At 36.9% G+C, this 12503-nt stretch overlaps 1 protein-coding gene across 8 annotated transcripts in view; it reads left to right on the top strand.

The window, feature by feature from the left end:
* Nucleotides 1-12503, top strand: part of CBLB (Cbl proto-oncogene B) — a 247443-nt gene that overhangs the window by 16523 nt on the left and 218417 nt on the right. For all 8 annotated transcript variants that reach the window (XM_059687925.1, XM_059687931.1, XM_059687932.1 and 5 more), the window contains exon 3: nucleotides 3336-3586. In XM_059687925.1, the coding sequence (XP_059543908.1) occupies nucleotides 3336-3586 (251 nt within the window). The remainder of the gene's footprint in view (nucleotides 1-3335; nucleotides 3587-12503) is intronic.

Raw genomic sequence — 12503 nt, forward strand, 5'->3', positions numbered from 1 at the left:
TATATACTTCTGATACCATTTTTTAGTTTTAAGAATTGAAAAACTGTATCCTATTTCAACTAGGATTTCTTAAATCATTGATATATTTGTGACTTCCTCAGTCTTTAGGGAAGTTTTTACATTTAAACTATGCCTATACCTTTGGGTTAATGATTTGAATATTAGTGTAGTTTAATCATGAAAATAGGGAAGTAATAAATCATACTATTTATGTATTTTATATATACCTTATGCATATATATGGTATATGGTATTCCAGAATTAATCAACCAAGTCATCTGTATACCCACTTATTCTGTACTATGTGCTAGACCAGTGGTTGGCAAACTGCGGTTCGCGAGCCACATGCGGCTCTTTGGCCCCTTAAGTGTGGCTATTTACTATGTGCTAGACAATTCTGTTTTGGGCACTGTATACAAAGAGGAGGAAGATATGAAGATAGATGCTCTCAGTGAATGTGACAGATGGTTGTCTTAAGTTAGGGGCTCATGCTTGATAGTTTGAGGAAGATTTTTCTCCCCACAAAAAAATTATATGGTTATTTATTTTTAAAAAAGCAAGAGAGATAGCAAGTTTGAGTACTTTTTTTCATTTGTTATTTTCTTGAGTTTTTTAAAAATATTAATTTTTAGAGAGAGAGGAAGGAGAGGGATAGAGAAAGAGAAACATTGGTGTCAGAGTGGAACATCGACCTGTTGCCTCCTATCAGGGATCCAGCCTACAACCTGGACATGTGCCCTGACTAGGAATCGAACCAGCAACCTTTTGGTGCATGCCACGACATCCAACCAACTGAGTTACACTGGCCAGGGCTCCTTGATTTTTTGTTTGTGGTTCTTGAAAGTATTATTATTCAACTGCTTTCTATTTGGCCCAGGCACTTTTATGAGTACCCAACAGAGGATGCAAGTTTTGTGAAACCTGAAATTTGGAGGGGTTCTTTTATTTGTTTTTTATTTTTTCAAATATATTCTATTGATTTTTTACAGAGAAGAAGGGTAAGGGATAGAGAGTTAGAAACATCGATGAGAGAGAAACATTGATCAGCTGCCTCCTGCACATCCCTTACTGGGGATGTGCCTGCTACCAAGGTACATGCCCTTGACCGGAATTGACGCTCTATCCACTGAGCCAAACCGGTTAGGGTGGGAAGGGTCCTTTTAATTAAAACAAAATACAGATACAAAAGTTTAGATACAAAATTGGATATAAAGGTGAATTTTCTTTGAAAATAAAGTTACAACAAGTTATACTTTAAAAGTATGAGAAATTCACAAACATCAGGGAATTTCCACTCTGTACATTTTATACTTTGATTCTCTCCCATTGTCCACAGTTGTGAGTACCACTGGACACACTCAGATGACCCGATTTGACTTGGACCTTCCTGCTCCTATGCTGGGCTAGTGAGCATCGTGGGCACTTACAGTATTCCTGAAGTCATTCTTTTATTACAACTGCTGACAGTAATTTAATTCTAGAAGTGACTGTGCACTTCACATGTACCTTCTACTAAAGCTAAATTAAATGTATCTCCAGCCCAAATTCTAATTAGCCAGATTCCACAAATGTCCATGGCTACTCCATTGCCAACCAACAGCAGGATAAATGTGATGGGAGGAAAGTCATATTAGAAAAAGACGGCAGTCTTAACCAATTGTGTTTAAAATGTCTTGCTCTTGAGAATTTTACAAAAAAAGAAAGTAATAATAATGAAGGCCTTAGAAGAGAGCCAGGTATATGAGGGACCCTCAAGTTTACTATTCATTAGCTTTCAGTAAATGTGCCTGTATGTGTACATTTTGCAAGTTCACTCTATGTATGGTCTTATGCAGTGGTTCTCAACCTTCTGGCCGTTTAAATACAGTTCCTCATGTTGTGACCCAACCATAAAATTATTTTCATTGCCCTAACCGGTTTGGCTCAGTGGATAGAGCGTCGGCCTGTGGACTGAAGGGTCCCAGGTTCGATTCCGGTCAAGGGCATGTACCTTGGTTGCAGGCACATCCCCAGTGGGGAGTGTGTAGGAGGCGCTGATCGATGTTTCTCTCTCATTGATGTTTCTAACTCTCTATCCCTCTCCCTTCCTCTCTATAAAAAAATCAATAAGATATATCTAAAAAAAATTATTTTCGTTGCTACTTCATAACTGTAATGTTGCTACTGTTATGAATTGTAATGTAAATATCTGATATGCAGGATGGTCTTAGGCGACCCCTGTGCAAGGGTCGTTCAACCGCCAAAGGGGTCACGACCCACAGGTTGAGAACTCTTATGCAATTCCCAATGATTTAATTAAATACTTAATCGGGTGGTTCCTTATACCCTGGTTCAAGGGGTAAGAATCAGATGTGTTGATTTTGACTAAAAGTCACATGAACATGTGGAAGTGAATGTACTAGTTACTTACTCTCTTTTCTTGCTAGCAGAAGGTATTTTCAGTTCTGCAGGCAGCCCTAAACACCCAGTGGTTGTGCGGCACCTGATGGAATGACCGAGGTTTATAGGCATGGGAGAGAATCTGGGGAGGTGGAAAAGACTCGTTCTAACCTGACACCATTTACTACTTAATAACTCAGTTATTAAAATTGCACTTATGTTTTATTCTCCCCAGGGTTAGGAACAATATATAAAACATTAATTAAAATCTATGAAAGCATTTTACCTAGGAGTTCAATGTAGTAAAATAATACATAGATATGAGACATTGGTTACCAGCAGAAGAGACTCACTTCCTCATTTTTTTAAAAAGAGACTGTTAGTGGTATACAATAATTATACCCTGGAGTACTATTAAGCCATGAATAATGAGACATTGTAGAAGAGAGGATGAAAACTTTAGTACTTGAAAGTAAAGGTATGACCAAAAAAAAAACCTGAGAAAAAAACAAAACAAAACAAAAAACAAAACCTCATGTACACAGACAACAGTATGGTGATTACCAGAGGAAAAGGGGGTTGGCGGGAGGTAGAACAGGGTCAAGGAGGAATAAATGGTCATAGAAGGAGACTTGACTTGGGGCCATGAACAAACAATACAGTATATAGCTCATATACTATAGAATTGTGCACCTGAAGCCTATATAATTTTATTAACCAAAGTCACCTCAATAAATTCAATAAAAAAATCTGAATAGGAGGAGAAGGAAATAGGATTTAATTGTATTAAGATAGATACAGATATTTGTCAACTCTTTGTAGACTGGTGTTAATAATTTAAAGTCAAAATTCATACTATGTAAAGCGAAGAAATAGTACATCGCTCACTAAGTTTCTCTATAAAAGAAAATATTGTGGTTCATATGAAATGTTTTATTTTTGTCTTTGTTTTTTAGGTCAGACTGTGCCAAAATCCCAAACTTCAGTTGAAAAATAGCCCACCATATATACTTGATATTTTACCTGATACATATCAGCATTTGCGACTTATATTGAGTAAATATGATGACAACCAGAAACTTGCCCAACTCAGTGAGAATGAATATTTTAAAATCTACATTGATAGTCTAATGAAAAAGTCAAAACGGGCCATAAGACTCTTTAAAGAAGGCAAGGAGAGGATGTATGAGGAGCAGTCACAGGACAGGTAAGACTATTTCAGATTTTATTTCTTAGTGTTAAGGTCATTTATGTTGCTTTTTGTTTCACAGGTAGCATAAATGTCAAAATGTGTTTACTTTGCGGAAGTGTTATTTCAGTTGTGTATTCCCTTTTCGCATTATCTAGACCTTGTAGTTTTATAAAAATTTTTGATAATAGCTAATTTGTGAGAGAGTGTTCTAATTTTTTAAAATATATTTTATATTTTAGAGCAGTTTTAGATTTACAGAAAAATTACTTGGGAAGTACCCTCTCTCCTATATGCAGTTATTCCTATTATTAATATCTTGTGTAGTGTGTGGTACATTTGTTACAGTTGATGAACCAATATTGATACAGAATTATTAACTCAAGTTCATAGTTTGTATTAGCATTCACTCTTTGTGTTATACAGTTTGTGCGTTTTGACAAATGTATAATGTCATGTATTTTCTAGCACAGTATCATCTTAGAATAGTTTCACTGCTTTTAAAATGCCCTTTGCTCCGCAGTATGGTTTAACCCTCTTAGAAAGTCATATTGTTGAAAGCATGTAATAATATAATGTTTTCAGACTGGATTTCTTCACTTAACAATATGCATTTAAGGTTCCCCCAGGTCTTCATAGCTTGTTTTTATTTTATTTTTATCACTGAATAATACTAATTACATGGGTATATCACAGTTTGCTTATTCATTTACTTGTTGACGGACATCTTGGTTCCAGTTTTTGGTAATTATTGATAAAACTGCTGTAAATATTCATAGGCAGGTTTTTGTGTGGACATAAGCTTTCAGCTCATTTGAGTAAATACGTAGGAGCATGATTGCTTGATCTTATGGTAAGCTTATGTTTAGCTTTGTAAGAAACTCCTAAATGTCTTCTGAAGTGGCTGTAATGTTTTACATTGCCACTGGTTTCCTATTGCTCCACATCCACCAGCATTTAATATAGGAAACACTGTCTTTAAGATGGAGTCTTGATTGAATGTCTGGGTGTGGTAGATGTGGGTGAGAGATGTAGCTTCCATTCTCATACTTGTCTATTAAGTGAGAAACTAGACTGGGGTGGAGGATGCATCAACTGACTCCTTATTTTGTAGCCATAATTTTTGATTTAGAGACTCCTCATTAAAGCTTTGTTGTTTGGCTAATTTAATGTTAAATTTTATGATCTACCTTAAACCAAGTAAAGAATATAATAAGTCATTTGATTTCTGGCATATTTTTAATATATTGAGAATATTCACTAATAGTGCTACTTTACTTAGATTTCCAAACTGAAAAACAAATATAGTATTAATTAAAATATATAATGTTTTAACATAGTTAAGTTGAATTTCAGTTTAAGATAACCTCTGTGTATTTTATTTGCCTTATATATATAAAAAAATATCTAAGAAACCTCTAATGTTTCTTTCAGGTTGGGAAAATTAGCCCAATGAGACATAGGATTGTATAGAGAAAATTAATTTACCTAGGTATGCAGACTCTGAATTTGTCTGTAAATACCTGAAAAACAAATAGCCCAGAGAGAATAAAACCATCTAATTTAAACATAGGAAAACCCTCTCCCCAATGTAAAATGGCATAAAGATTTACTTATTCATAATTTGCTCTCTAAATTAGTGATGAACCCTAACATAAGCATAGTAGCCTAACCTATTATATAACTGTAGGTTCATCACTTAATATTCTTGGACCACATATCTTGAGGGTGGTAAATCTTCCAATTGCCTTTTAACTTAAAGCTCTAAGACTCTTCCCCAGGACTGCTCAGGGGAGTTTGGATTGCCAGAAGGAGCTAGAAGTAAGGTAGAGATGTATCCTAGTGATTGTTTCTTCTTAGACCTTTCAAGAATGGCCACGATTGTGAGAAGCCAGGTGTTTGTTTAAAACTATATTTTCACTTCATAGTCCTACCATTGATCTAATAAAACTAATTTTTTCTGGAAATATCTTTACAGTTCTTATTCAGATTTAGTCGCCCTGAAATTCTTCCTGGTCCCTTAAAAATTTACATTTTAGGGTATTAGGACAGTGAGAAGGTGTGTAACTTCTAGGTCAGGAATTTGAGTTTCTACAGTATTTTAATGGTTGTAGTAATATGTAATGTGGTAAACTTCATTCCCACTTTTTACTTATTCGATAGTAACTTGAAACATTTTCTAACTCATTAGATGTAAAAACCATTTCATTTATAAATTTTTATATTTGTGACTTTTTGTGTAGGAGGATATCATGGGGGACTCTATAAATTTTGGTTGATTGTGTGTAGATTTCTGTAGATGATGATAGATTGCATAATGATGACTGGTTACATTGATACTACTCTTTAAATTCTGTATTTTAAGTGTCTAAATTTTGTCACTCTCCTAAATTCAACCTTAAGACAAAGTTTATTAGTTTTTGTGCTTTTCTAGCATTCCTAGTTAGATTTTACTGTCATCCATGTCCCATATTCTGTGGCCAGCTGTGTTTATGCAAAATTTACATTTGATAAATATCTAATCACTAGAGGACCAGTGCACAAAAAATTGTGCACTCAGCAGCGGGGGGTCCCTCAGCCCGGCCTGTGCCCTCTCTCAGTCTGGGACCCCTCGGGGGATGTCCACCTGCTGGTTTAGGCCCACTCCCCAGGGGATTGGGCTTAACCTGGCAGTCAGACATCCCTCTGGCAGCCCGGGAGCCCTCAGGGGATGTCCACTTGCCAGCAGGGAGCAGGCCTAAGCTGCAGTCGGACATCCTGTGCTGGCAGCTGTCAGCCTGGCTTGTGGCTGAGCAGAGCTCCCCTTGTGGGAGCGTACTGAGCACCAGGGGGCACCCCCTGGTGGTCAGTGTTTGTCATAGTGACCAGTTATTCCCAGTCATTCTGCTGTTACGGTCAATTTGCATATTACCCTTTTATTATATAGGATAGAGGCCTGGTGCATGGGTGAGGGCTGGCTGGTTTGCCCTGAAGGGTGTCCCGGATCAGGGTGGGGCTCCTGCTGGGGTACCTGGCCAGCCTGGGTGAGGGGCTAAGGGCTGTTTTCAGACTGGCCTTGCCCCCTTCAGGGTGGGGGGTCCCCACCGGGGTGCCTAGCCAGCCTGGGTGAGGGGCTGATGGCTGTTTTCAGGCTGGCCATGCGCCGCGCCCACCCCCCCCTCCTGCCCCTGTGACCCAAGCTCCCAGCCTTTCCTTTTTTTCTGGGATTTATTAATCTTCTATAATTGAAACTTTGTAGCCTTGAGCAGAGGCCAGGTCCGGCTGGAAGCCTGGGTTGCCCCAGGCTCCCAGCCCCTCCTTGAGCAGGGGCGGGGAGGGACTGGAGGCAGGTAACTGATATTTATTTATCTTCTATAATTGAAACTTTGTAGCCTTTAGCGGAGCCCAGGGCAGGCGGGAAGCTTGGCTTCCTCCATCGCCAGGGGCAACCCAAGCCTCCTGCTCGCTCTAGCCCCATGGCCGCCATCATCTTAGTTGGGTTAATTTGCATACTCTCTCCTGATTGGCTGGTTGGCGTGGCTTGTGGGTGTGGCTTAAACATAGTGTAGGGATGGTTAATTTGCATGTTTCTCTTTTATTATACAGTGGGGCCTTGACTTACGAGTTTAATTCGTTCCGTGATGGAGCTCATAACTCAGATTATTCGTATGTCAAATCATTAAAGTGAACGAGTGAGACACGTGATGCTGGACTGATGTTGTGGTGTTCACTTTGACGTTCGCTGCGCCAACTAGCGGTGGGGTATCTGAAGCTGGCTTGTAACCCAAATTTTAGCTCACAACTCAAAGCAAAAAATCGGCAGAGAAACGGCTTGTATCTCGAAAAACTCGTTAGTAGGGACACTCGTAAGTCAAGGCCCCACTGTATAGGATAATTCATAATGGACCATTCTTGGTCCATCATAACAAGGACATAGATTTTTGATTTCTGTTTCTTTTGGTAGTAATATGTTTTTACACTCAATTCCAGATTCCCTTAGGATTCCAAATGCAAACTGAGGCTAACATGTGCCATTGTATATGAAGCTCTTGGGCATTTTGTTCTATAGAATATACAAGAAACTTTAAAAAATGATCCTAGTTGTTAGGTAACAGAGTATTCTATTTAGTAAAATGGCTTTTACATGTATGATACACTAATTATTGGGAATATTATAAATTCCCTAAACAATATTTTTCTAAATTATACAAATGATGTTACTAAGGACATTAGTATTGTTAGACTAAAAATGTAGGACAATTATAATAAAAATATTAATTTGGAGTTCATTGTGTAAACCATTATTTTCTCTAGTGATTTAGTACTTTATTGAAGAAAATTATGCTAGATGAGTATATGAATCAAATGTTTATTTTAATGTTCCTGTTGTATCAAAAATAGGCTCTGTGGATGCTTTAAATGTAAGGGCAAATGGGTAAAATTCATGTATCAATTTTGAACTATTTCTGCTTTAACTGATTGCAAAAATATGAGTAGTCTGAATTTTTAAAGCAACTTAACATATATGTGATAAAAATACAAACAAATAGAAAGATAAATATAGTAAATGCCACAAAATGTATTTCCTGTATAGAAGGCAAGAGGTAGAAAGTATAGATACATTTATTTACTACTGAAATAGGTCCTAAGGCACATAGTGCAAGCCTCTTGCTTTGAGAATAGGTGGAATAGTGACTTACGTAGAGGCAGGCTGCATGCCTTCCTTGACTTTTACAGTAACTTCTTCCTTATCTAGTATCACTTTTACTCCATAGTTTGTTTGTTTTCTTTTTTCTATTTACAATCGAACCTCTCACTGAGCTAGTGCTTCTCCAGCTGAGTGTCTAAACCAGTGGTTCTCAACCTTCTGGCCCTTTAAATACAGTTCCTCATGTTGTGACCCAACCATAAAATTATTTTCGTTGCTACTCATAACTGTAATGTTGCTACTGTTATGAATTGTAATGTAAATATCTGATATGCAGGATGGTTTTGGGCGACCCCTGTGAAAGGGTTGTTTGACTGCCAAAAGGTTGTCACTACCCACTGGTTGAGAACTGCTGATCTAAGTCATTCTGAGCTGATATTTCTTGGAAGAGTAATTCAGTGATTTTTGGCACACATAACGTTTTTGTGCATATGTGTGGAGTGGGGGTTGGGATCTTATGAAGAAGGATGAATTTATAGTTTGAAGCACAGAGAAGAAGAGAAACTTATCATATTGCTTAAAGTGTTAGTGGCAGAGGCAAATGGGTGTGAAGGTAGTGATCGCTGACAAATGTTAACACTAATGAAGATGCCTTTCTTTGGTGACTTGACTGGCAGTTTCATCAGATGACCATTTTAATAATAAAATGTACTTTTTCATATAAAAAGTTATGTATTAATCACAGGCTCTTCAAGGCCTGTTGGGCACTGTTTTTAAGAACACCCAGAGGTGATGACCTAATAATATGCAGATTTCCCTTATTTTAGAATTGTTTCAGTGAACCAGAGGGCTACAACCCATTTCTTTCCTCCCACACTCTGGTTTACAGCCACTGAAACAAAACCAAAAGTTGACTGAGGTGTTAAATAGCTCTGTGTTTGATAATGTATCTGTGAAGAAAATAAAGGCTTTTAAAATATTTCTGCCAGAGAGTGTTACACAGATGTTGTGTTATTATTGATATTATTTCAAAGCCCTGGACCTTTTCTTGTGCACGTGTATTATAGAAACCAAATCATAGTTTGTATAGCTGGTGTAATAATATTCACTCCAATTAAGATGTTTTTTAGAAGTATTTTGACATCAAAAAATTAGTTCTAGAAAATGATAGCCTTTATTTAAAACCTTTAAGGAAAAAAGTCTTTTCTCCACTGACCATTTGGCTGAAGAAAGGAAAATGTATAACCTGTTACATTAATAAAATGCCTTTCCTGCTAAGGTACTACAGATCACTCGGCTTGCTGTTTATATCTGTGTTGTAATTTATGAGTTAGTGTACCAAAACATTGTGGAAGTGACATATAAAAGATACATGACTTAGTTGAAAGCTGAATCAAAAACGTTAGTTACAACAATAATAACAATAAAAGTGACAACACCACACAAAGCTGCAAACAAGCCTACTTACTTTCCTCATACTACTGTATGACAACATTGCTTTGGCCAAAGAATAATGTTGCATTAATTTAAATATTTATGTTTGTATAACACAAAACATGCAGGTTACATGGTCATCGAAGTAGTTCTGTAATTCCTCATGGGTTTTCAGTTTAACCACATAAAGAGATTGATCTGTTTGCACAATGTGGGCTTTATGTAACAGTTTTAATTACTACTGGACCTCACAGGTTAATGGCCTTGTTTGTAGTGTCATGTAGTTCCACATTTTCTCCTAGGCAGCTCTGTACATAGGAGCAGGAAGTGAGGAAAGATGGTTGCTGAACTGAGTGCAGCAATCTCACGGTCTGAGGCCATTTCTGCCCCAAGTGTCTTTGTGACCTTTGTTGGTTTCCTGACTCCAATCTGTTTTTTCAGCTTTTAAATTATTTTCTGGGTATTCACCATATTTTTTGGCTCAGATATTTCATTCGACATCGTAAAAGGAAGTTGTAGTTTGTTTCAGACGAATGCTGCTGTTGCTACATCAGTTTATAGTTTTTCAAATCCAGTAAGTTTATGGTAAAAATATTGTTTTTGTTATCACAATAATTATTTGCAGGAGAATTAATCTTAGTAATCTTCTTTTTAAATAATTTGTGCACTAGCGAATGATATTTATTCTATGAAATATCATTTACTATACAGGAAAGGGAATGGCTTATACTCTTTTAAAAAATAATTTTACACTTTAAAAATTAACCTAGTCTATTTCTCTTTTTTAATTTACAAATGGTGAAAATTGCAGTTCTTTTGCATTTCATGGGATAAGTGCAAGGAGAAAAAAATGATTTTTTAATAAATCAAAATAGGTTATTGATGTTTTTTTGAACACAAGTATTTCAATGTAAACATACATAGTTACTATTTAACTTTTCTCTGTATTTGTTTGCATCCTAGGCATTTTTTTTCCATTTTAGTGGTAGAGGAATGAAAATATTACTTTTTAATATTTTAAAATGACAATCTGTAACTTGGATTCAGAGGACAAATATTAGTCAGTCATTTTAAGTGGAAGTGTGTCTGCCAGGTAGGAAATGGGATTTTCTTTAGAAAATGTGAATCTCTTCCTGACATTGATTTATCATAAATGAGTAAAAAGTTTATTAAGTTTTGATAAGAATGCTTTTATTCATATTTCAGTTATCTGGGAGATGTGAATATACTTTTCTAACATTTGAAAATAAAGGAGCTTATTTCTTTAACACACTGTGAAAATAGAGGCCACAAGGAAGTTATTTAGACAAATGTTGTCAAGTTAAACAAAGGGCGTCTGTGAGAGTGGGCAGGTGAGAACTTGCAGAATTTGACTGTTAAAGACTTCATGGCTAACAGATCCATGCTTCTTTGCTAACCAGATACAAAGCAATTTTCTTGTTGATTTTCATGTAAGTAAAAAGTGAAAGCGGTTTTCCCAGTAGTTTCCTTTTTGGGGTACAATTTCAAAATATAAAAGAATACAAGTTATTAGGTATAACTTTAAATCCATTGTTTTTAAATAAAGTGTTTACATTTAATCCATTTATTTGCTATTTGTTTTATTTACTTTTTTTCATTCCTGTGTTAATACCATTCATCCCCCAACTCCTGGTTTATTAGCTGTGAAAATTTTTATTGCAATGCATTTAAGTTCCTTCCAAGTCAAATTATATATTATACACACATGATATTTTCATTTTAAAATTGAAGATTTTTTTTCTTGCAGCATAGAGTTCATTAAATGTTTATAAATTCCTGAGAGTGATAACTATTGTATTATAAGACTGTAAGCCACCTCACAAAACTCAAGTGAACTTGGCTTTAGGGTTGAATACCTTTTATGTTTTCAGTCTTAAGGCAGCTTATTAAAATTGATGTTTTCCTTTCACTAAATATCTGGTGACATTCAAATTTGATAATTAAAATCCAGAAGCACTTAAGAAAGAATGCCTGTTTTTAGTTTTATAATAATAATACTCCCACAGAGAAGGTTGATGACTGATGTCTTTCAAGTGGCAGATTTGTTATTTAGTTAAAGAAAGCTCCTTTGGCAGTTTCTTACAAAACTAAATTAAAGTATGTTTATAAAACAGACAAGCTGCAGTGATAATCCTATAGCCCTGAGGAATGCTTGGAAATCTAGCCCTAGAAGCATCTTTGTGTGTGTATGTGTGTGTGTGTGTGTGTGTGTGTGTGTGTGTTTCAGTGATTTAACGAAGAAGTGAAGTTTCCAGAAATCCAAACAGATTAGCATCAAGCACTAATTAAGCAGGTCATAAAAATGTAGTCCTGTCCTGTTTTGCGATACAGTGCTTCAGAAATACTCATTTTTCTAAGCCCATTTTTAATATTAATCTTTGGTATCTTTAAATTCATAGTTAAAACTTCAGTTCTTGTTTGAATTTGCATTTAAACACATATAGTTTTCAGATTCACATGCAAGGTCCTTACATAATCCTATATAATAAAAGGCTAATATGCAAATTGACTGAACGGCGGAATGACTGGTCACTGTGATGCGCACTGGATGCTCAACGCAGGAGCTGCCCCCTCGTTGTTAGTGCGCTCCCACAGGGGGAGCACCACTCAGCCAGAAGCTGGACTTACAGCTGGGGAGCACAGCAGCGGTGATGGGAGCCTCTCCCCACTCCGCAGCAGCGCTAAGGACCCCTCAGGGGCTGTCCGCCTGCTGGCTTAGGCCGGGCTTAGCGGGAAGTGGGCCTAAGCTGGCAGGCAGACCTCCTCCAAGGGCTCCTGGACTGCGAGAGGGTGCAGGCTGGGCTGAGGCACCCCCCTCCTCTGCCCCTAGTGCATGAATGTCATGCACTGGGC

The sequence above is a fragment of the Myotis daubentonii genome, chromosome 3 (genome assembly GCF_963259705.1).
Source record: "Myotis daubentonii chromosome 3, mMyoDau2.1, whole genome shotgun sequence".
NCBI classification, from domain to species: domain Eukaryota; kingdom Metazoa; phylum Chordata; class Mammalia; order Chiroptera; family Vespertilionidae; genus Myotis; species Myotis daubentonii.